We start from the raw sequence: 24,353 nt of genomic DNA, 5'->3' as shown, positions 1-24,353 counted from the left end.
TAGTAATAAGTGACCTCCCTATTCTTCCTACTAAAATGTAGCACCTCACATTTATCTGTGCTAAATTACATTTGCCAATTACTTGCCCATTCTGCAAGTAACTTGTTGCATTCCTCCTCAGTATTGACTATCCCCTGCTCCCTGCCCCGCCCCTAATTGGTGTTATCCATGAATTTAGAAATTGCCCTTTTGATTTCAAAGTTGAAATCGTTAACGTAAATGATGAACAGCAGGAATCCCAGCACTGATCTTTGGGAAACACCACTTCCTACCTTCTGCCACTCTGAATAACAACCTATCATTTCAATGCTCTGCTTTGTCATGAAGCCAGCAAGAAATCCATTCTGCCACTTGTCTCGTGACTCCACGTTCTCTGACCTTGAGTTTATTAAAGGCTTTTTGAAAATCCAGATAAATTACATCTGCATTACCACTGTCTACACTCTCTCTCACTTTTATTATATTGTCTTATCAGTGATTTTAGTAATATAAATAGATGTTCAAGATGGAGTAGTGAAATATAGGCTCCTTCCCTAACCTTTATTCTCTGAAAATTCTTTGGTTGACTAGTGAAACACAACATTAAGAAATTCCAAGTGAGATAGTGACCTCTAGTGGTTACAGGTTTATAGCCTGTGTAACAGATCCAAAGAAAATAATGCAGCGTTACCAGTGAAACAAAGCAGCAGCTGCTGGGGCTTGCTCTATTATTTTGTAAACAATGGCAGTACAACCATGGGTTTATGATATTTTTTTAAAGGTGCTAGAGAAATTCTTCCTGTGTATAAATACTAAGTGTGTTTTGGTATTAAGGGACAATAGTGCTCCTAGAATCATACAATAGAGAAGGAAGCCATTCGTCCCACCTTGCCTGTGTTGGCTCTTTGAAAGTGATATCCATTTAGTCCCACTCCCTTTCTCTCTTCCCATAAGCCTGTACATGTCACCTCTTTATGTATTTATCCAGTCTTTTTAAAGTGCTTATTGAATCTACTTCCACCACTCTTTCAGGTAGTGCAGTCCAGAATGGCTTAGAGCAGCTTGTCTGATGTCAGGATGAGGTCCCTCCTGCCCAAGTCCACACACATCCCTCTTCTACCTCAGGGCTTGATGTATCATCATGTTGCACGATAGATGCCAAAATATTTTTGACATCTGGCAGAGCAGGCAAGCAATTCGCTGTCTGACTGAGATACCAAGTAAGGGGAATTGACTGGGGACTGCCATATCTCCCATAGCAACCAACTTGGGGATATTGGAAGTAATGGAGACAGATTGCTCAACCATTATTTTAGATAGAGGATAGCATTTCAGTTGTGGGAACTGAGGGGAAATGTTTAATAACGGGAGAGTGACTGAAACATTGATTGACCCTGAGTTTGTTTATTCTGTGAAGGGCAATGAATTTGTCTAGTTTTCACCTTTGACATTTTGCTGATTTTTAAACTAGATTTTGACAGTACAACATGAACCCAGCATCAGATCACTGACCATTTTAGCCTATATTTGGACAGTGTTCTATAAACGTGCATATAGACAGATTCTTGATTCCACTTAGAATGATTGACTTTTATATTACTTCTTCAGCAGTTGTAAATGAAGTGGGAATTGCTGTAGCTTCATCAATCCTTGCACCTAGCTTGTATATTTTGCTTTTCACTCACTTGAAAAAATGTACAACAGACTGTACTCAGACTAAGAGGCTTGTGTGTTGGTAGCGATACTTAGACTAGAGTGCCTGTAAATCTCATGTGAGTCACTTACAGATTGATCTGGACTGCAAATGATTGCAAGTTTTCTTTTACACAGTATTTCAGATATTTGTTGAAAGGAGCAGAGTCACCTACACGCAACTCCAAGTCTAATAGGTGAGTCTGAGAGAGTTAATGGTGAACACAATTCGCACCAACATCCCACTTCTTACAAGTATATGATGGTCTTTTTTTTTACTTTGCTGTTACTGAAGTGCTTTCTGTTCCCTTTGCGGTTCTTTGTTTAAACATACAATTATTTTTGTTCTTGCTGTAAATTGTTAATGAAATTTTGACTTACAATCCTAAACATGTTCGGACGTCTGTCCTATGTAAGAGAAATTCAGCATTGAAATTTAGACACATACATATTTCAGCGATTCTGGATCAATGGAATAAAACTGATTTAAACTCCGTTTACTACAATTTTTGTGTATGAGTTGCACTTTTTGCCACTTGGGTTTTGGGCCCATTTTCATTGTAACAAAGTGCACATTATAACATGTTAAAATGATGTATTTTTGTACCCCAATAAGCCAGGCATTTTTAGAATCTCACCATGGTTATTAGAAATGACCGATGTAAACTTTTTAGGTAACAATTGTCGAATGTACTTGGCAATGCATCTTATCCTCCTGACTTGACCCAATTTGCTTTTAATCCCAAATATTTAATTATAATTTATATCCATTAGTTAAATAATAATGGTGTGCTGGACTTTCTGTGCACTTAAAAAATATATTTGGTGAACTAGAAGCTTGAACGTTTACTTGTGTTGCTTGTCAAACTGACTGCAGTTCACAAGTGTTTGACAGACTCCCACTTCAGCACAAGATAATAACTGTCTTTTTTTATGATCATCTTGCTGAAGCAGTATCTTTATACCCATATGGAAGCTGGTTAAATTTAATGATCATGGCAGGTCTACCTTTGGTACAAGCTGTGAAAGTATTCTGCCATCCCAGTCACAGTGTCACTGAGCTCCTCACATCAAGACTTTATTTCCATGGACTCACCTTGACACAGTAACTCCAGTACTCCATTAAGCTGTAAATGACTCCCAGTATCCCTACCTCACAGGCATGAAGAAAACTAGAACAAAAATAAAAATACCTGGAAAAACTCAGGTCTGACAGCATCTGCAGAGAGGAACACAGTTAACGTTTTGAGTCCGTATGACTCTTCAACAGAACTAAGGAAAATTAGAAAAGAGGTGAAATATAAGCTGGTTTAAGGGGGGGTGGGACAGGTAGAGCTGAATAGAGGGCCAGTGATAGGTGGAGATAGCCAAAAGATGTCATAGACAAAAGGACAAAAAGGTGTTGAAGGTATTATCTAAGGAATGTGCTAATAGGTGACATTAAGGGTAGAAAGCAGGACGAGCAAGGTACAGATAGGCCTAGTGGGGGTGGGGTGGGGGGAAGGGATCGAATTAGGCTAAAAGATAGAGATAAAACAATGGATGAAATACATTTAAAAATAATGGAAATAGGTGGGAAAAGAAAAATCTATATAAATTATTGGAAAAAAGGGGGATCGGAAAGGGGGTGGGGATGGAGGAGAGAGTTCATGGTCTAAAATTGTTTAACTCAATATTCAGTCCAGAAGGCTGTAAAGTGCCTAGTTGGAAGATGAGGTGCTGTTCCTCCAGTTTGCGTTGAGCTTCACTGGAACAATGCAGCAGGCCAAGGACGGACATGTGGGAATGAGAGCAGGGTGGAGTGTTGAAATGGCAAGTGACAGGGAGGTCTAGGTCATGCTTGCGGAGGGACTGAAGGTGTTCCGCAAAGCGGTCACCCAGTCTGCGTTTGGTCTCTCCAATGTAGAGGAAACTGCATTGGAAGCAGCGAAAACTAGAACCATTTTGGCCAAATTCTTTGTGGCAGATCCTGGGCTCCAACTCTTCAAAACCTATTACTTGATTTCCTCATTCACTGTTCACAATATATAGATCTTACCCTGAATTGATTGCTGGCAGCCTTTGACCCTCACTGGACCCCTGAACCATTTTTATGTAGATACAATTTGAAGCAAAGTAAGTGTTGCAATAGGCAATGGCTGGGTAGAGTATGGGACTACATAAGTTTGTCAGTTATAACTGCTCTGACCTGTATTGGCTGGCTTTTGAGGTCATAAAGTTAGAGTAACCTAAATGCAGGTTCACACACATGTTGGGCTGTTAGTTATTTTCTCTTCCATCTTTTAGCGTGAAGATAATTTGTGTTGTAACTTGCTTGAAGTGAGGGCTGTAAGCCTTTAAGGCTTAATGAACATAAACGTTAAAGCATTGAAGAACAGATTATATAATATTGAATACAAATATACATCAATTTACTTAGGCTTTCTGTGGTCTTCAGAATCTAAGGTATTCTGTATTTATCAAATGTTCCTCTGAATGGGACTAAAAAATAACATGATGTAAAACTAAAATCAAGGCTCATTTGCTTTTCACTTTAATTGTATATTTTTTCACTGTTTCTGCTTGTTTTTTGTCCTGCGTTTTGTTCTATGTGAACTGTAATTCCTTGTGCCTGTTGTTGCAGAAGTAGCCTGAATTTGGATGATTTTCGGTAAGTATACCTGCAGAGTGTTGAGAACACCTGTTGCTCCTGTCTGCAATATATCACTGCACCGTCATAGTTCAGATTGCATCACATTTTTGCAGAGCAGCTTTATGGAGCTTACACAAGCTTCTGCCTTTATAATGAACTGAATTTTCTGCGGTTTACTGTTTGTAAGGTTTAATTTTTTTTAAAGTGATCCTTCAACTAAGCCTATCAGCTTTCTGAAAATATTTTTCAGATTTATTTTTGCTCTCAACAGTAAAAATATTACTGATCCAAAGCAAGTTTAAAGAAATTTAAATATGCAGTTTAAAATTTTGTGTATCTGGTGCAAAAGAATGCCAGATGCAGTAACTCAATGTACATGAAAGTAAACAGTTCTGGGCACTCTACCATTAACCATCAAATTCTGGCATGTAGCACTAGTCCGTAGATCAGTTTTGCCAATCAGTTTTTGAATATATGATGCTATCAGAACAAAAGAAGCTGTACTCTACTTTGTACCCCAATCTTAAGATGCCACTTGTTCAGTGATTACTTCACTCTTTCAGTAAGTTTATCTGTAAACCAGAATTACTGCAGCAGAAAAAAAATCTTTTGTGAAGTAAACTAACCCCTTGAGACTTAACTTAATTTTTAAGGTATTGACGAGCAGATTATATAGTATGAATCCATATACCTATCACTTTAGCCCAACAGTAGTAGTTCTTGTCTGATATGGTTTGCAAACTTGAGGGTCCCTACGTTTATTATTTGAAAGAGCTCTAAGCTTTTATTTAGCATTTGTAGAAGTGCAGATGGTTATACTGTAATTTGGCCATAAACAATGTAAATTAAATGGTGAGCAGTGAGGACCGCAATGGGCGTCAGAAGATGGCTCATACAGACCAAGAAAGTCTCAGCTTGACCCCTGATGTATATCGAGTTAGCATACCTCACCTGGAATGATTTTATGACCGAAATATGAGGGTAGGAACAGGTTGGACAACTATGTTTCCTGCTATCAATTTAGCCATCTAGCTGTCTATCAAATGGTTTCCTCAAATTTTTGAATGGCAGAGAATGAACAGACCACATCCTCTTTCATTGTTGCTGCTTGCTCAGTAAATGAGGAAATTGGTCACACTTTTTCACAAAATAGCAGGAAGGGCATTTTGTCTGTAAAATACAAAGTCCGACCAACTGGTAAGGATCTGGCATGGCAATCCAACTTTTCTTTAATAGCTAAATTAAATAAAGATGAGATTCAATTTTAACTAATTTTAAGTTACATACGGCATATGGCAGTTGTTTAGGTTCTTGATTTCAGGGATACAGTAAGTCAGACTTACCAAATTGTAGAAGTAATGGTCAGCATCATGAAAATGGCAAGCCAGTGAGTTCTCCACCAGCCAGTGTTGTCTGAAGCATACATGAGTAATATGAAAAACTTGGGTCACTAGATCGAGGATGTGGAATCAGGAATCCTTATCAGTAATTAATTGAGTGTATATTATTGGTGTTCCAACTGTATTGTTGGTTTAACTCTGGCTGTATGTGACTGTATTTTAATGAAAGGAGCAGTTTTTGTTTTGTTGGTGATACTGCTCCTCTGTTCAGCTGGGGATACCTGCACTCGCCTAGTTCTGTTGTTTTCTACCCATCTATCCAGAGAATCAGTGGAGAGGAATACAGTTAACATTTCGAGTCCGAATGACTCTTCATCAGAACTAAGGAAAAATAGGAAAAAGGTGAAATATAAGTTTAAGGGGGGGTGGGACAGGTAGAGCTGGATAGAGGGCAAGTGATAGGTGGAGATTGCCAAAAGATGTCATAGACATAAGGACAAAGAGGTGTTGACGGTGGTGATATTAGCTAAGAGGTGTGCTAATGGTGACATTAAGGGTAGAAAGCGAGACGAGCAAGGTACAGATAGCCCTGGTGGGGTGGGGGGGAAGGGTTCGAAATAGGCTAAAAGGTAGAGATAAAACAATGGATGGAATACATTTAAAAATAATGAAAATAGTTGGGAAAAGAAAAATATATATAAATTATTGGAAAAAGGGGGATTGGAAAGGGGGTGGGGATGGAGGAGAGAGTTCATGATCTAAAGTTGTTGAACTCAATATTCATTCTGGAAGGCTGTAAAGTGACTAGTCGGAAGATGAGGTGCTGTTCCACCAGTTTGTGTTGAGCTTCACTGGAACATTGCAGCAGGCCAAGGACGGACATGTGGGCATGAGAGCAGGGTGGTCCGCAAGCATGACCAAACCTCCTGTCACTTGCCATTTCAACACACCACCTTGCTGTCATTCCTACATGTTCATCCTTAGCCTGCTGCAATGTTCCAGTGAAGCTCAACACAAACTGCAGGAACAGCACCTCATCTTCCGACTAGGCACTTTATAGCCTTCCGGAATGAATATTGAGTTCAACAACTTTAGATCATGAACTCTCTCCTCCATCCCCACCCCCTTTCCGATCCCCCTTTTTTCCAATAATTTATATAGATTTTTCTTTTCCCACCTATTTCCATTATTTTTAAATGTATTTCCATCCATTGTTTTATCTCTACCTTTTAGCCTATTTCGATCCCTTCTCCCCACCCCACCCCCACTAGGCCTATCTGTACCTTGCTCGTCCTGCTTTCTACCCCTAATGTCACCATTAGCACATCTCTTAGCTAATATCACCACCATCAACACCTCTTTGTCCTTTTGTCTATGACATCTTTTGGCTATCTCCACCTATCACTGACCCTCTATCCAGTTCTACCTGTCCCACCCCACCCTTAAACCAGCTTATATTTCACCTCTTTTCTATTTTTCCTTAGTTCTGATGAAGAGTCATTCGGACTCGAAACGTTAACTGTATTCCTCTCCGCAGATGCTGTCAGACCTGCTGAGTTTTTCCAGGTATTTTTGTTTTTGTTTTGGATTTCCAGCATCCACAGTTTTTTTGCTTTTATCCAGAGAATCACCTGCATTGACTTCTCTGCCCTCCAAGGATTAGTGAACCAGATGGGTTTTTACAACAATCGACAATGGTTTCATGGTCATCATTAGACTATTTAATTCCAGAGTTTTATTGAATTCAAGTTCCACCATCTGCCGTGGCAGGATTAGAACCTGGGTCCCCAGAGCGTTACCCTGGGCCTCTGGATTACTAGTCCAGCGACAATACCTCTATCTTGTCATCTCCCCATATACCCCATTCTACCCTTTGTAAACTTGAGGTCATTCAAAACTCATACCAAGTCCCATTCACCCATCACTCCTGTGCTCAGTGACCTATGCTAGCTCCTGATTAGGCAATGCTTCAGTTTTAAAATTCTCATTCTTGTTTTCAAATCTTTCTATGGCCTCACCCCTACCTAACTCTCAATTGCTTCCAACCTGAGAACCCTCTGAGATATCTGCATTCCTATAATTCTGGCCTCTTTTGCACCTTATTTTAATAGCTTCACCGTTGGCAGCTATTCCTTCAGATGCCTATGCCCTAAGCTCTGGAATTCCTTCCCTAAATCTCTGTCCCACTATCTCTCTTCCTGCTTTAAGACACTCCTTAAAACCTATCTCTCTGACTGCCGTAGTAGCTCCTGGTCTGTCTCGGTGTGGAATTTTGTCTGATAACACTTCTGTGGCTTAGCACATTTTACTATGTTAAAGGCACTGTATAAATACAAGTTGTTCAGAGGTTTTTAACATTATTGCTTATTTAAAAATTTTCTTTTTTACTTTCTTACCTTAATGATCACATTTCAGAGTTGATTATTTTGAAAAAGCAGGTTTAATTGAAAGTTATTTTTTGAGAGTGGAGATTCTCACTGAAAGGGGCCAAATTCATACTGTAACCATTACGTTATTAGAAACCTTACTCATAAATCAAGAGTTTGTTATAAAGGCAGAAAATATTGTAGTGTGAATTTTGACTCCAGAGCAGTATGTAAATGAATGCAGAAACAAATGGCTGGCCTTAGAGCACTCCCATTAATGAATGCAAGTGCTGAAGCTAACATTTATCTGTTTTTCTTTCTACTGATTAATGCTGCCTATTGGATATGTTTTTAAAAAAAAAAACAAATTTGTGGGTTAGCACCAAACAGGACTTTAAACGGGGCACTGAATCTGCATCTCTAGGGCAAGCTGCCTCCATGAATCAAGGGTCTTCATCAACATCTGTTTTTCCTCATGTCCAGTCAATTCTAACTCTTCCATCTGGCATTTTACCTTCTCTCCCTGCTGCTATAACGTAAGTCAGGGTCCATTCATACCATATGCTTCTTTATAACATGCATGGATGTTAGTGTCAAAAGTTTATCACACCAATCATTAAAGCACGTTATATATTTTGTATTCCTTTATTAGTTTATGCTTAGGGTTTCATAACTGCCTTGCTTCCATTGTTTGGTTAATAAATGGTTTAGCTAGACCTATAAGTTCTACTTATTTTATCTACCCAGTTTCAGTGTTGTATAATGGCAGAAATGAATCAACTGAAACATGGATTATGAATAGAAGTTAAATCTTCAGTTACCCTGGGTCTCAGATTTGAATGTAATCAGTGAGGACTGATGCTGCCAGTGCTTTCTCATATGAGAGGTATACATGAGATCTATGATCTAACTTGGCTCTGGACCAATGGCAAGTGTACTGTGGAACTCTTGTTGCAAAAACCTGATGCAGAATCATATAGCACAGAAGAAAGCCTTCTGCTCATCATGCCTGTGCTGACTGTTTGAAAGCTTTCCAATGAGTCTCACTCACTTACCCTTCTGCTGTAGCCCTTCAAATTTCTCCTTTTCAAATATCTATTCAGCTCTCTTTTGAAAGTAACTATTGAATCGGCACACGTCTCTTTCAGTCTGTGTATTCCAAATCACAACTCTGTGTTTAAAACATCTCCTTGTGTTACCATCGGTTCCTTTGCCAGTTTTCCCAAACCTATTTCCTAAGGATTTTAGTCGTCCTGCCAAAGTTCTGCTTATTTGCTGATATAGTTTATAATGTATTCTGGTCAAATGTGATGACTACTTTTCAGGAAATTATCTAAATCCAGTTCAATATTAAGGTCTGACTGGTATAAAGTTCTCTCACTCCCAAGTCATTTGGACACCTTTAAGGTTATTTCATGCAAAGGGAGTAAAATAATTTGTGTCCTGACAATAGTGCTCAAGATGTGAGGGTGCCCATTATCTTGAGCCTGGCTCACTTTGTATAGCTTGCCAAATGGAGTGCCACAGTTCTCTAACAAGGAAACGCCAACCATAACAAATCATAGGACTGAATTGTGCCTCTTCAGCCTGGTTGTCAGTGGATGTGTTTTGGCAATTTCCCTACAAAAGAAAGCAAAAAGGATATTAAAGTAAACCAAAGTGCAGTCCTGATCATCATTAAGTTTTATCTTAAGTGTCTTAATCTCAAATCCTGATCTAGAAAAACATTGAAATGTTTGGTTAACATAACGAGAATCAAACATTCATTTCAAGGGAATTATGGCAGCTGTGTAATAGCTTATTCTTGTCCAGGTAGTAAGTGCACAGCCTTCACTTTGTGATTTATTTTTCTACTCTGGTGATACTGATGAACAGAACTAAAAAGTTGATGTTTGTTTCTACAAGCATGAAGTAAACTTTTCAATTTTCATGTTGCATCAAAAATGCTTTAAATTTCATTGTTTAAAGAGTGCATTTTTTCCTCGAGGTTCATGACATACATACCATGTTCCACATCATGGATAGGATTGTTGTTGACTGTGGTACATTCCCCATTGCTGCACTCATGGTGAAAATGTTTTATGTTGACATATATTCATACATTATCCTTGAAATGTAATGTTCCCTTATTCCCTAAAGGCTTATGATCTGTTCATATATTCCAATTTCTCCGTAATATCTTTGCGTAGACTGCATTAACACAAATCTGATTTTAGTGGGCATGTACTAAAAGTAACCATTGTTGCAATAAATCTGCACAGTTGTCCCAATGTATACTGTACAGACAGTAATGAAGTTGCAATGGCATTCTATGTATACCTCGTTGAATAAAAGCTAAATTGAATCTACTCATAGAATGGTTGCAGCACAGAAGGAGGCCATTCAGCCTGTGGTTTCTGTGCCGCTCTCTGGAAGAGCAACTCATCTAGTCCCATACCCCTGCCTCTTTCCCATAGGTTTGCAAAATTTTTCTCTTCAGATAACTATCCAATTCCCTTTTGAAAGCCACAATTGAATCTGCCACCACTACACTCTCAGGCAGTACATTCCCAGATCCTAAGTACTTGCTGCATAAAAAGAGTTTTCTTCTTATTACCTCTGGTTCTTTTGTCTTTTGCCTTAAACCTGTGCCCTCTGGTTCTCGACCCTTCTGACAATGGGAACGGTTTCTTCCTGTCTGTGCAGACCCCACATGATTTTGAACACCTATCAAATCTTGTCTTAGCCTTTACTCCAAGAGGCCCAAGGTTCTCCAATCTATCTATGTAACTGAAGCCGTCACCCTTGGAACCAGTATTCGTGCTGTACCATCAGCATTGATTACTGATTATAGGCTGCTTGATGGACTGTGTTAGCATAAAACGTAGCAAATTAATCTTTAAATCTTTTCTACAATTTAAGTTCAGTGATTTGATTAACATAACATTTAAAAAATTTTTAAAGGTGTACTAAACCAGCTGAGCAGTATTTTTTTTGAACTTGTAAGTTCTGTGGAAGGAGGAGACAACAAAAAAATTAAGTAATTTTTAGATTTCTTTTAAAACTAACTTAAAGTGAGCATTTTATAACTTTTTAAAGTTGCCATAACTTGCCGTTTTAATGTAAATTTTAACTTGGGACCACTATGTGTAGTGCCGCTTTGTCCTTTTTATTCATTGATGGGTTGTGGGCTTCATTGGCTGGGCCAGCATTTGTTGCCCATCCCTAGCTGCCCTTGAGAAGTTGGTGGTGGTGAGCTACCTTCTTGAACCACTGCTCTCCATGTCGTGTAGGTCCACCCACAGTACTATTAGGAAGGGAGTTTCAGGATTTTGACCCAGTGACAGTGAAGGAAGAAATATATTTCCAAGTCAGGGTGACGAGTAACTTGGAGGGGAACTTCCAGGTGGTGTTTTTCCCTTGCATCTGCTGCCCTTGTCCTTCTAGATGGCAGTGGTGGTGGGTTTGGAAAGTGCTGTCGAAGGAGCCTTGGTGAATTCCTGCAGTGCATCTTGTAGAAGGTGTACACTGCTGCTACTGTGCATTGGTGAATGTTTATGAATGAGGTGCCAATCAAGCGGGCTGCTTTGCCCTGGGCAGTGTCAAGCTTCTCAGTGTTGTGGGAGGTGTACTCATCCTGGCAAATGGGGAGCTTCTTGAGCATGCAGCTCAAGAAGATTCCAGTGTCAATCCCTGGTTTAATTTGGAGGTTTTCAATGGGGTATTGGGTTGTGGCAGGGGAAAATAATGATTAGGTGATCCCAAACTTAGTTTTTAACCCAGTGTTAGAGTTAGAATCAGAGTTAAAGAGAAAGATTGCTCGATTACGAGCTTTTTTACTTGTATGGTTGATTAAATAATTGAAGTAGTTATAGGTAATTTAAGTGTTAATAGAACTCTGGGTAGTATGGTGAAGTGGCTGAATAATACTTTACCTGGGATTTAGTTTTGACTACTTAGCTTTGTTCTATAATGAGTAACTGGATGCACTATGTGTAGCAACCATTTTCTAATACAAATGATAAATTACAGATTTGATGTAATCATTTGAAGATGTCCCTTCTGATGATACCTAATTACAAACAGTATGTAGCTGACTACAATCCACTTTAGAATTCAGTTCTTTTTGTTTGTATACCTATGGAATGCCAGTAATATAAATTGGCATGCCTTTTTTTTTCCTTGAAGGGTTATACAGTGTGAGCTCTATGCTCACTGTACTGTACACCCTAGCTTCATCCTAATATGCCTTGCAGTTCATGGTGCCATTCTAATTATTACAACTATTCTTTCAAATATCCATTTGAAGAAAGTAATCAAAGTATAGACATTCTTGAATTTTGAGAAATAACTTTGGGATAATTTGACCTTGTTCCTTCTCCAGTTGCACTGAAATCAATTCCAAGATAGAATATGGTGCATCATTTAAACCCATCCTTTTTTTGCCTAGTCCTTTTAACTAAACCTGGCAATGATTAAGTAATTTTGTAGTCAAGCATGATACGTATTTGGAAGGGCTATAGTACGTGAATTGAATTTGCTCATGGCGAAGAGCATAAAATCTGTCAATTGTGTGTTGTCAGGCCAGTCAACTTATGGGAAAAAAGTTATAACTCTATGGATCTTGGTATGTAGAATATTGCACAAAATTGTAGTTTTTAAATGGCTAAGCGAGTTGCTTTCCACCAATAGAATAACTAATGATGGTCAACAGGTGAATTCACCAGACCTAGCTTTGATAGTAGCATTGGAAACATGAACATCAGAGTTGGATTATTTCAGCAGAAGCGCTCAAAAAATATTCAGATTCCACATTTGCTTCCAAGTGTTCAAAATCTGCTCTCACCAAAGAGAATTGACTTATCAATTTTTTAATGAATAAAGGTTGATAATTTAACATACCTTATTTTCTCTCTTCACAATTTGACTTGGTTATTTTATACCACTAGATCTATAATAAAAATGCACCGGAAAAAGTATATCCAAATTCACCTAGCTGGTAAATTGTAGCCCTGATTCTTGCCTTCAAACAACTGTTGATAGCAAATGCAAATAGACAAATCAGAGTTGCTCTTTATCTCTGACCATTGCATGAGCTAAAATTCGTTGCACTGCACATTCCACATTTAATCAATTAGTGCAATTTTTTGTGTTTAAAGGATTTACTGATCCATTTGTTTGCTGTCATTCAGGGGCTCCAATAAACGTGGAGAATCTTTTGGAATAAGTCGAATAGGCAGCAAGCTCAAAGGAGTCTTTAAAAGTACAACGATGGAAGGGGCTATGTTGCCTAACTATGAATTACCAGCAGGAGACGATGACCTTGTGCGTGACATTGGGCTTTTCACACTATAAGCATGTTGGTTAAACATGGTGTAACAAGTTATACCTTTCTTTTAAAACTGTCAATTTGCTCGGTTACAAAATGAGAATTGGATTAAGCATCCATTGATACCTGTACTGGAATTTGATGGCTTCTAGGAGCAGTGTTATGTTCATCTCAGATTTTAGATTCAAAGATGAAACCTCTAGTTATAATTTCAATTCTGAGATTTTTGGTTGAGCTGCCAACCTGGCAATGTTAACAGGGACAACAGCTTGAACTATAAAATCCATCTCAAAACGTTTTATTTGTTTTAATTATCTCAACTCTTCCTCCTTGGTTTGTATACATTCTTTGACACAGTTGACCATAACATTCCTCCAACAACTGTCCTCAATTGCCCCGCTGTATGGGACCCCCTTGCTTGGTGCTTGGTTCCATTCTCTATATCATAGAGTCACAACGGCGCTGAAGGAGGCCATTAAACCCATCAAGTCCACGCCAGCTTTCTGTAGAGCAATTCAATCAATCCTATTCCCTTGCTCTATCCCCATAGCCCCGCAAATTTATTTCCCTCAAGTGCCTTTCCAATTTCTTTTTGAAATCGTTCATCGTCTCCGCTTTTGCCACCCTCATAGGCAGAGTGTTCCAGGTCATTACCACTCGCTGTGTAAAAAGTTTACCTCACAATCTATGTCCCCTAGTCCTTGTACCATGTGCTAATTGGAACAGCTTTACTCTGTCTACCTTATCTAAACCTGTCGTCATCATGTACAACTCTGTCAAACCTCCCCTCAATCTTTTGCTTCTGGGAGAACAATCCCACCTTCCAACCTAACCTTGTAGCTAAAATTCCTCATCCCTGGAACCATTCTGGTAAATTTCCTCTGTGCCCTCTCATGGACTCTCACATCCTTCCTAAAGTGTGGTGACCAGACCTGGACGCAACACTCTAGTTGTGGTAGAAACAGAGCTTTATAAAGGTTCAGCATAATTTCCCTGCATTTTTAGTACAGGTATCCAGTCGTAGGTAGAGAACCACCTGCAATTGCTTCTTTTCCCATTCCTGCATCATCTACCCTTTGCCCCTCCTATCACATGCTGCTCTTTGTGACATTATTTGAAAACGCAGCATCAAGTTCCAAACGCACACTGTTTACACCTAGCCCGACCTCCTTTCTTGACTCCTCCACAATCTCATGTTTGTCAGGCTGCTTGTCTAACATCCAGTATTGGATGAGTGGAAAATTCCCCCAACTAAATATTGGAAAGATCAAAACCATTGTCTTATGGCCCTGCCAGAAGCTACTGATGTCATCCTTCCCCGGCACCCGTTTGGGACTGTACTCATCCATTCGCAACCTTGTCATCCCTATTTGGCCCTGAGCTCTATTTCCAACCCTATATCCTCTCCATCATCTAGCCAGCCTCCTTCCACCTCCACAACATTGCCTGTTTGCTGCTCCTGCCTCAGCTCATATGCTGCTGAAACGCTCTTCTGTTTCCTTGTTACCTCTAGATGCGACCATTCCTGGCTGGGCTCCCACCTTGCACTCTGTATAAACTTGAGCTCATCCAAAACTCTGCTGTCTGTGTCCTAACTTGCATTGTCCTTTTCACCCATTATTACAATGCTCGTTGAAATAAATAGGCTTCCAGTACAGCAAAATCTGGATTTTTAAAATTCTCATTTTTATTTTTAAACCCCTCCATAACATTACCTCTCCTGTATCTCTGTAACTTCCTCCACCCCACACACCTGCCAGGCCTGTGTTCCTCCAATCCTGGTCTTTTACCCATCCCTGATTCTCCATTGGTGCTTGCAGCTGCCTGGGCAAAAGGCTCTGGAATTTCCAAACTAAATTGTTCTGTCTGTCTCTCTCTGCCTGTATTTCTCTCTTTCCTGCTCTTCCTCACTCGCTCACTCTGCCTCTTTCGCTCGCTTGCTCTCTGCCCCAAACTTGTCAAACCTGTATTATCCTTTTCTGCTTGGCATTCTTTATGTACATTTTGTAGAATTTGGTTTGTGACAATTGTAGCTTTTTGGAAAACTGCTGTTTATGATCAAGTTGTGATTTATAATCAGCTCGTGTTCTTGTGCTTTATTTTCTTCAATTGTCTTCTCTGTCCTTCAAGGGTACAATTCCAATCTTTCCTATTTGGCTATTTTACATGGGTATGCTTAGCCAGAGTGTTTTAGCTTGAAATCCCAACAGTGGAAGGCTTCACAATGGAGCCTGACCATCATTTTACTGCGCACTTGCTGGCAGAGGTATCCTGGATAGCGATCCAAACGTCCATTCCCTCTTTTCCCTTGCCCAGTCAAGGACACTGCGACACGTCCCTTGTCTGGAAATGACACTTCTACAACATGCATTTTTATCCACTTCATCACTGGAAGCCTCTATATGTTTCTATAAGAGAATTTTGTTTTTGTATGTATGAATGTGGTTGTTTTTGGTAAGCAACCTCTCTTTTTTTGTATCCTCAATCTTTTCATGTGTTTTTTTTTAAAAGGTTGCGCACACAACATGGAAATTGATGTTCTTTAATGACAGATCATCCTAGGTATCTCTGTGAAAAGCTGGCATTCCATGTTAATCTTTGTTACAGGTTGAAGAAGCAACCGTTGTGTCTGAGGATGATCTACTTGAAGAACTGGCAATCACTCCCAATGCTCAGCGTAACCTCTCTGCATGGAAAATAAGCATTCCATTTCTAGACTTATACTTTGACAGTAAAAAAGAGAAAGTCCCAGTCTTCTGTATTGAGGTGGATCGAAATGAAGAAGGTTCAGGTAAGATGGGTGTGTTTCTTTCACTCTTCCTTTCTCTTGCTTCCTCTCCCACACAAGACCATGATCAATAAGGCCACATCATACGACCACCTTCTGTACTCATTTATTTGAACTCAACTAGAGTGGTGTGGGGGAGTTACAGTTGACATGAGAGTTAGCGAGGGTAAAGACTGGCCAAGTTTCTACTTCCGATTATGACAGGTGAACTGTTTTGAAGTGAAAAGGGTATAATACTGAGGAGGCCCAACGAGTCTGGGACATTAATGAGTGTGGAAAGGAATGCACCTCAACCTTCATGTAACCAAAGACTGCTCCAATGTATCCAGGCGTTCACCTTCATTGTACAAACTGTATGCATGTCAAGGGATGATGTTATTTAAGCAGCACGTGGCTTTTTTATTCATTTATGGAATCTAGGTGTTGCTCGCTAGGCCAGCATTTATTGCCCATCCTTAATTGCCCTTGAGAAGGTTGTGGTGAGCTGCCTTCTTGAACCTCTGCAGACCATGTGGTGTAGGTGCACCCACAATGCTGTAGGGAGTTCCAGGATTTTGACCCTGCGACAGTGAAGGAACAGTGATATATTTCCAAGCCAGGATGGTGTGTGACTTGGAGAGGAACTTCCAGGTGTTGATGTTCCCATATATCTGCTGGCCTTGTCCTTCTAGGTGGTAGTGATTGTGGGTTTGGAAGGTGCTGTCTAAGGAGCCTTGGTGAGTTCCTGCAGTGCGTTTAGCAGACGGTACACACTGCTGCTACTGTGTGTCGGTGGAGGAGGGAGTGAATGTTTCTGGATGGGATGCCAATTAAGTAGGCTGCTTTGTCCTGGATGGTGTCAAGCTTCTTGAGTGTTATGTAGCTGCGCTCATCCAGGCAAGTGGAGATTATTCCATCACACTCCTGACTTGTGCCTTGTAGATGGTGGACAGGCTTTGGGGAATCAGAAGGTGATTCCCAGCCTCTGACCTGCACTTGTAGCTACAGTATTTATTTGACTAGTCCAGTTTAGTTTCTGGTCAATGGTAACCCCCCAGGGTGTTGATAGTGGGGGATTCAGTGATGGTAAGGCCATTGAATATCAAGGGGCAATGGTTAGATTCTTTCTTGTTGCGATGGTCATTGCCTGGCACTTGTGTGGCATGAATTTTACTTGCCACTTGTCAGCCCAAACCTGGATATTATCCAGGTTTTGCTGCATTTGGACATGGGCTTACAGAATGGGGAAGGCCAATAAATCTTAGGCAGACCAGAGTTCTGGGGATTCAGGCATATGAAGTGGTTTCTATCAGTAAAATAAAAGAAATTGTTTCTTATCAGATGATGAGACAAAATAATGGGACTCAACTCCTGGGCTAGTTAAAGATCTGACCATACTGTGATTGGGGAATGACTATATATGGACAAATTGAAGCCTTGTTGCCACTTCACAAGGCAAAAAGACATGCAGTTCTTAACATTAGTCTCGGCTAGAAGAGTAAATAAATCTACTTGTAATTTTGTATATCTATCTATAGAGGGAGGGAGGTGCGCATACATTGAATAGGAGAGGAAAATCTTGATCAAACAGAAGGTTTGTCAGAGAACTTGTTGAAAGTCAGACTAGGAGATATGGTGTGGATATGTTTGGAGAGTGAGCTCTCTAGGCTAGGTGCATAGCAATGGGGGAAGTGATGTCAGCCATTGTTTGATGAATGGCGGTCTGAAAGACCACCTTCAGCTTTCTAGTGTGTCTTGTTGAAACGTTCTGAAATATATTTTTAAGCAGTTGCTGTGACAAGGCCCTTGGATTTCTATATTGTAACCCTGGCTGCTGTTTCTGATAGGATTTGAATTGCTCTCGGCTTGAGACGGAGTCTGAGTTTGGATAGAGGCAGGCATGAGCTAATTATAATTGCTGCCGCCACTAAAGGACAGACAGAATTTCATTTTGCTTTGTTGAGGTTTAAGCTGGTAACCCACATCAAACAGCTTTCCATTTCCCACACATCTGGAGTGAGGGAAATAATTAATATTGATTACAGGGCCGTTGGGAAAAGAAAAAGGTTGAAAATCTGCATCAATTTATGATTGAGTCACAGATCTTATGAAGAACCAAACCATTTGCTTCATATTCTGCTCTTAATTTCTAGGAGATCTCACCATTTGATCAAGAGATTTTAATCTTTAAATAGAATAAGCCATATGTGACATAAATTGCAAAGCCATTTTTATTTACGAAAGTGCATTTATTTTAGTGTGACCTACAGAAAAATAGAGTACTAGTCAGTCCTTATGAGTGGCACTTGGCAGATCTTGTAATTCTCACTAGAGGCTGAAGGTTCTTAATCGTATTGCTAGCCTACAAACAAAGCTATCCCTTGTATGCAGCAAACTGAAAATACTCCAAACCTTTTAGATGTTTGAATGCTTTATTGTTTAGTATGTTACAAATACCAAGTTTATGTTTTACGACTGAATCTTAAAGGTAAAATAGAGGAAAGAAGGGGGGTCATGTGACCTCTGACTTCTATCCGATAATAAGCCTGGGTGGCTTGGTTGCTATGAGGACGAGGGGCCCAAGACAAAGAACTTGCTGAGAAAGTACAAGATGTTCACACCTATGCACAATGGCAAGAGCTCTGTGGATAGACTGTTCGTCTCCAAGTATCTCAGGAAGGTGTCAGGAATGTCAGGTTCTATAAATGGTTATACTTTAAACCGGCTATTTCATTTCAAGGTAGCTTGGAGTTGAAGGTCTTGAAGATAGCTAATTGGCATGTCTACCTGGATACAAGGCCCATGTGATTGAAGTTGCCATGGACAGGGGCTTTGGGGAGGGAAGAATTCATAGGAAGTCATTGTAGTATTGAGTTACAGGTTTTCCATGATATCACTGGACCTGACAGAAACAAGTCAGTCTGCAGAGGTAAGGCGTGGAGGTGTTTCTGTAGTTTAGAGAATATGTTGCTTACAAAAGTAATCAATGTTGCTTTTGATTTATTAAAGTGTTATAACTTGAAATCTTGTGATTTTTTTCAATTGTTCACTAGAATTCAAATATCTTTCTAAAAGTCTCAAGAGAGATTGTAATAAGTATTAGAAAATGTGGACTTCAAGCTGTCCCCAGTTTCATTTCTGACTATTAATTTATTGATTATTTTCTGCTGCTGTTAATCTTTTGTCAAACATGGAAATACTGCCAAGATTTCAGTCACTGGACTGAAGGGTAGTGCTCTGGGGACCTGGGTTCAAATCCCACCATGGTAGATGGTGAAATTTGAATTCATTAAAAATCTGGAATTAAAAGTCTAGCGATGACCATGAAACCATTGTTGATTGTTGTAAAAGCCCATCTGGTTCACGAATGTCCTTCAGGGAAGAAAATCTGCCATCCTTACCGGGTCTGACCTACATGTGATTCCAGATCCACAGCAATGAGGTTGACTCTTAAATGCCGTCTGAAATGGCCTAGCAAACCACTCAGTTGTATCAAACCGCTAAAATGCCTAAAAGAAATTAAACAGGACGGTCCACCCAACATCGAGCTAGGCACCAGAAGTGACAATAGCAAATTCAGTCCTGTTAACCCTGCAAAGTCATCCTTACTAACAGCTGGGGGCTAGTGCCAAAAGTGGGGGAGCTGCCCCACAGACAAGTCAAGCAACAGCCTGACACAGTCATACTCATGGAATCATACCTTACAGATAATGTCCCACACACCATCATCACCATCCTACGGTATGTCCTGTCCCACCGACAGGACAGACCCAGCAGAAGTGGCGGCACAGTTGTATACAGCTGGTAGAGAGTTGCTCTGGGTGTCCTCAACATCAACTCTGGACCCCATGCAGTCATTTGGCATCAGGTCAAACATGGGCAAGGAAACCTCCTGATGATTACCACATAATGCTCCCCCTGAGCTGATGAATCAGTACTCCTGCATTTGGAATACCAGTTGGAGGGAGCACTGAGGGTGGCAAGGGCGCCGAAAGAGCTCTGGGTGGGGGACTTCAATGGCTGTCACCAAGCGTGGCTTGGTAGCACCACTACTGACCGAGCTGGCTGAGTCCTAAAGGACACAGCTGCTCTACTGGATCTGCGGCAGGTGGTGAAGGAACCAACAAGAGGGAAACTCATACTTGACCTCATCCTCACCAACCTGCCTGCTGTAGATGCATCTGTCCATGGCAGTATCGGTCCTGCCCATAACTTGTGGAGACAAAGTCCCGTCTTCACGTTGAGACGCTCCATCGTGTTGTGTGACACTACCACTGTGCTAAGTGGGATAGATTTCGAATAGACCTAGCAACTCAAGACTGGGCAACCATGAGGTGCTGTGGGCCATCAGCAGCAGCAGAATAGCACTCGACCACAATCTGTAAGCTCATGACCTGGCATATCCCCCACTCTAGCATTTTAGCCAGGCCAAGGGTTCAAATCTAGTTCGATGAGGAGTGCAGGAGGGCATATCAGGAGCAGCACCAGGCATACCTAAAAATGAGGTGTCAACTTGGTGAAGCTACAACACAGGACTACTTATGTACCAAACAGCATAAGCAGCAAGCGATAGACAGAACTAAGTAATACCACAATGAACAGACCAGACCTAAGCTCTGCAGTCCTGCCACATCCAGTCGTGAATGGTGGTGGACAATTAAACAACTCACTGCAGGAGGAGGCTCCACAAACATCTCCGTCTTCAACGATGGAGGAGCCCAGCACATCAGTGCAAGGGATAAGGCTGAAGCATTTGCAACAAACTTCAGCTAGGAGTGCCGAGTGGATGATCCATCTTGGCCTCCTCCAGAGATCCCCAGCATCACAGATGCCAGTCTTCAGCCAATTAGATTCACTCTACCTGATATCAAGAAACAGCAGAAGGCACTGTATACTGCAAAGGCTATGGGCCCTGACAATATTCTGGCAATAGTACTGTAGACTGGTGCTCGAGTACTTGCTGGGCCCCTAGCTGAGCTGTTCCAGTACAACACTGCCACCTACCCGGCAATGTGGAAAATTGCCCAAGTATGTCCTGTACACAAAAAGCAGGACAAATTCAACCTGGCCAATTACCTCCCCGTCAGTCTACTCTTGATCGTCAGTAAAGTGGGGGAAGGGGTCATCAACAGTGCTATCAAGCAGAACTTGCTTAGCAATACCCTGCTTACTGACACTCAGTTTGGGTTCTGTCAGGATCATTCGGCTTCTGACCTCATTACAGCCTTGGTTCAAACATGGACAAAAGAGCTGAGCTCCAGAGATGACGTGGGAGTGACAAGGCACATTTGACCGAGTGTGGCATCAAGGAACCCTAGTAAAAGTGGAGCCAATGGGAATCGAGGGGAAAACTCTCAGCTGCTTGGAGTCATACCTAGCACAAAGTTTGTGGTTGTTGGAGGTCAATCATCTCAGTTCCAGAACATCACTGCAGGAGTTGCTCATCTTTAGCTGCTTAATCAGCAACCTTCCTTCTATCATAAGGTCGGAAGTGGGGATGTTTGCTGCACAATGTTCACCATTCACGAGAACTCATACTGTGGCAGTCCATGTCCAAATGCCGCAAGACCTGGACAATATCCAGGCTTGGGCTGACAAGTGGGAAAGTAACATTCACGCCACACAAGTGCCAGGCAATGACCATCCCCAACAAGAGAGAATCTAACCATCGCCCCTTGACAACCAATGGCATTACCATCACTGAATCCCCCACTGTCAACATCCTGGGGGGGGTTACCATTTATCAGAAGCTGAACTGGACTAGCCATATAAATACTGTGGCTACAAGTGCAGGTCAGAGGCTAGGAATCCTGCAGCTCACCACCTGATTCCCCAAAGCCTGTCCATCATCTACAAGGCACAAGTCAGGAGTGTGATGGAATACTCTCCACTTGTCTGGTTGTGTGCAGCTCCAACAACACTCAACAAGCTTGACATCATCCAAGCCAAAGCAGGTGCCTTGATTGGTGCCCATCCACAAACATTCACTCCCTTCACCATCAAGGCACAATAGCAGCAATGTGTACCAAGATACTGCTGGAACTCACCAAGCCTCCTTAGGCAGCAACTTCCAAACCCATGACCACTACCATCTAGAAGGACAAGGGTAGCAGGCACATGGGAACACCACCACTTGGAAATATGTTGCCACTTCTTCACTGTCGCTGGGTCAAAATCCTGGAACTCCCTCCCTAAAAGCAATGTAGGTGTACCTACAACACGGATTGCAGTGATTCAAGAAGGCAATTTTCCCAAGGGCAATAAATGCTGGCCTATCCAGCGATGGCCACATCCTATGAAAGAATTGGTTAAAAAGATTGATTCTCATCTATCCTATTGAGGGGGAGGAGGGAAGATCAATATGCATATCATCACTAGCACAAACAAATGATCAGCTGCACCCTGAGGTGCAGTGAGCCATCAGCAGCAGAACCTGTAACCTCCAAATTCCCCTCTCTACCATTACCATCAGGCTGGGGCATCAACACCAGTTCAAATAAGAGTGCAGGAGGGCATGCCAGGAGCAGCATCAGACACATCTAAAACTGAGGTGTCAGCCTGGTGAAGGTACAACCCAGGACTTTTTGTGTGCCAAACAGCATAAGCAGTAAATGATAGACAGAACTGAGCGATTCCACAACCAACGGATCAGATCTAAGCTCTGCAGTCTTGTCATATCCGGCCGTGAATGGTGGTGGCCATTAAACAATTCACTGAAGGAGGAGGCTGCACAAATATCCCCATCCTCAATGACGGGAGAGCCTAGCACATCAGTGCAAAAGACAAGGCTTGAATTATTTGCAACCATCTTCTGCCAGAGCCAGAGAGTGGATGATCCATGTTGGCCTCCACCTGAGGTCCCCAACATCACAGATGCCAGCCTTCAGCCAATTCAATTCACTGCACGTGATATCAAGAAATGGCTGAAGGCACTGGATACTGCAAAGGCTATGGGTCCTAACAATATTCCGGTAATAGTACTGAAGACTTGTGGTTCACAACTAGCCAAGCTGTTCCAGGTACAAAACAGGCATCTGCCTGGCTATGTGGAAAATTGACACACATTTTCTGTCCGCAAAAAAGCAAGGGAAATCCAACCTGGTCAGTTACTGCTCCATCAGCCTACTCTCAATTATCAGCAAAGTGAGAGTGACTGCCCTTGAATCAAGGCAGCATTTGACTGAGTGTGGCACCAATGAGCCCGAGCAGAACTGAAGTCAATGGGAATTGGTCCAGTAGTTGGAGCTATACCTAACACAAAGGAAGAGGGTTGTGGTTGTTGGAGGTCAATCATCTCAGTCCTGGGATATGGCTGCAGGAGTCCCTCAGGGTAGTGTTCTAGGCCCAACCATCTTCAGCTGCTTCATCAATGACTTTCCCTCCATCATAAGGTCAGAAGTGGGGATATTCACTGATGATTGCAGAATGTTCATCATTTGCAACTCACCAGATACTGAAGCAGTCCATGTCCAAGTCTTGCTGCTTATGGACAACATTCAGGCTTTGGATGACAAGTGGCAAGTTACATTTGCACAACACAACGCCAGGCAATGGCTATCTCCAACAAGAGAAAATCTAACCATCTCCCCATGACATTCACTGGCATTATCAATGCTGAGTCCCACTCTATCAACATTCTGGGGGGTTACCATTGATCAGAAACTACTGGACCAGGCACATATATGCAGTGGTTACAAGAGCAGGTCAGAGTTTGGGAATTTTGTGGTGAGTAACTCACCACCTGACTCCCCAAAGTCTGTCCACCATCAACAAGTTTCAAGTCAGGAGTTTGATGGAATACTCTCCACTTGCTTGGATTTGTGCAGCTCCAACAACACTATAGAAGCTTGCCACCATCCACGACAAAGCAGCTCGCTTCACTGGCATCCCATCCACCATCTTAAACATCTATTCCCTGCACCACCGATGCACAGTGGCAGCAGTATATATAATTTACAAGATGCAATGCAACAACTTAGACCAGCTCCTTTGACAGAACCTTCCAAACCTGCGACTTCCACCACCTTGAAGGACATGGGCAGCAGATGCATGGGAGCGCCACCACTACAAGTTTCCCTCTAAGCCGTGATGGTAGTACCACACAACATTGAGTATATCCTCAATATGAAGACAAGACTTTGTCTCTACAAGGACTGTGCAGTGGTCACTCCTACCAACACCGACATGGATAGATGCATCTGCGACAGATTGGTGAGGACAAGGTCAAGTAGGTTTTTCCCCTCATGTTTGTTCCCTCACCACCTGTGGC

The 24,353-nt window shown here is 41.5% G+C and overlaps 1 protein-coding gene across 11 annotated transcripts in view; it reads left to right on the top strand.

Moving 5' to 3' along the window:
• Window positions 1-24,353, top strand: part of snx14 (sorting nexin 14) — a 147,308-nt gene that overhangs the window by 64,739 nt on the left and 58,216 nt on the right. For 9 of the 11 annotated variants that reach the window (XM_078556783.1, XM_078556784.1, XM_078556786.1 and 6 more), the window contains 4 exons: window positions 1,810-1,868; window positions 4,295-4,321; window positions 13,181-13,313; window positions 15,925-16,108. In XM_078556783.1, coding sequence (XP_078412909.1) covers window positions 1,810-1,868; window positions 4,295-4,321; window positions 13,181-13,313; window positions 15,925-16,108 — 403 coding nt within the window. The remainder of the gene's footprint in view (window positions 1-1,809; window positions 1,869-4,294; window positions 4,322-13,180; window positions 13,314-15,924; window positions 16,109-24,353) is intronic. The other 2 variants (XM_078556787.1, XM_078556782.1) reach the window with 1 other exon arrangement.

Source organism: Cetorhinus maximus, chromosome 14, assembly GCF_964194155.1.
Source record: "Cetorhinus maximus chromosome 14, sCetMax3.hap1.1, whole genome shotgun sequence".
NCBI lineage: Eukaryota > Metazoa > Chordata > Chondrichthyes > Lamniformes > Cetorhinidae > Cetorhinus > Cetorhinus maximus.
This window is presented reverse-complemented; position numbering and strand designations above follow the sequence as displayed.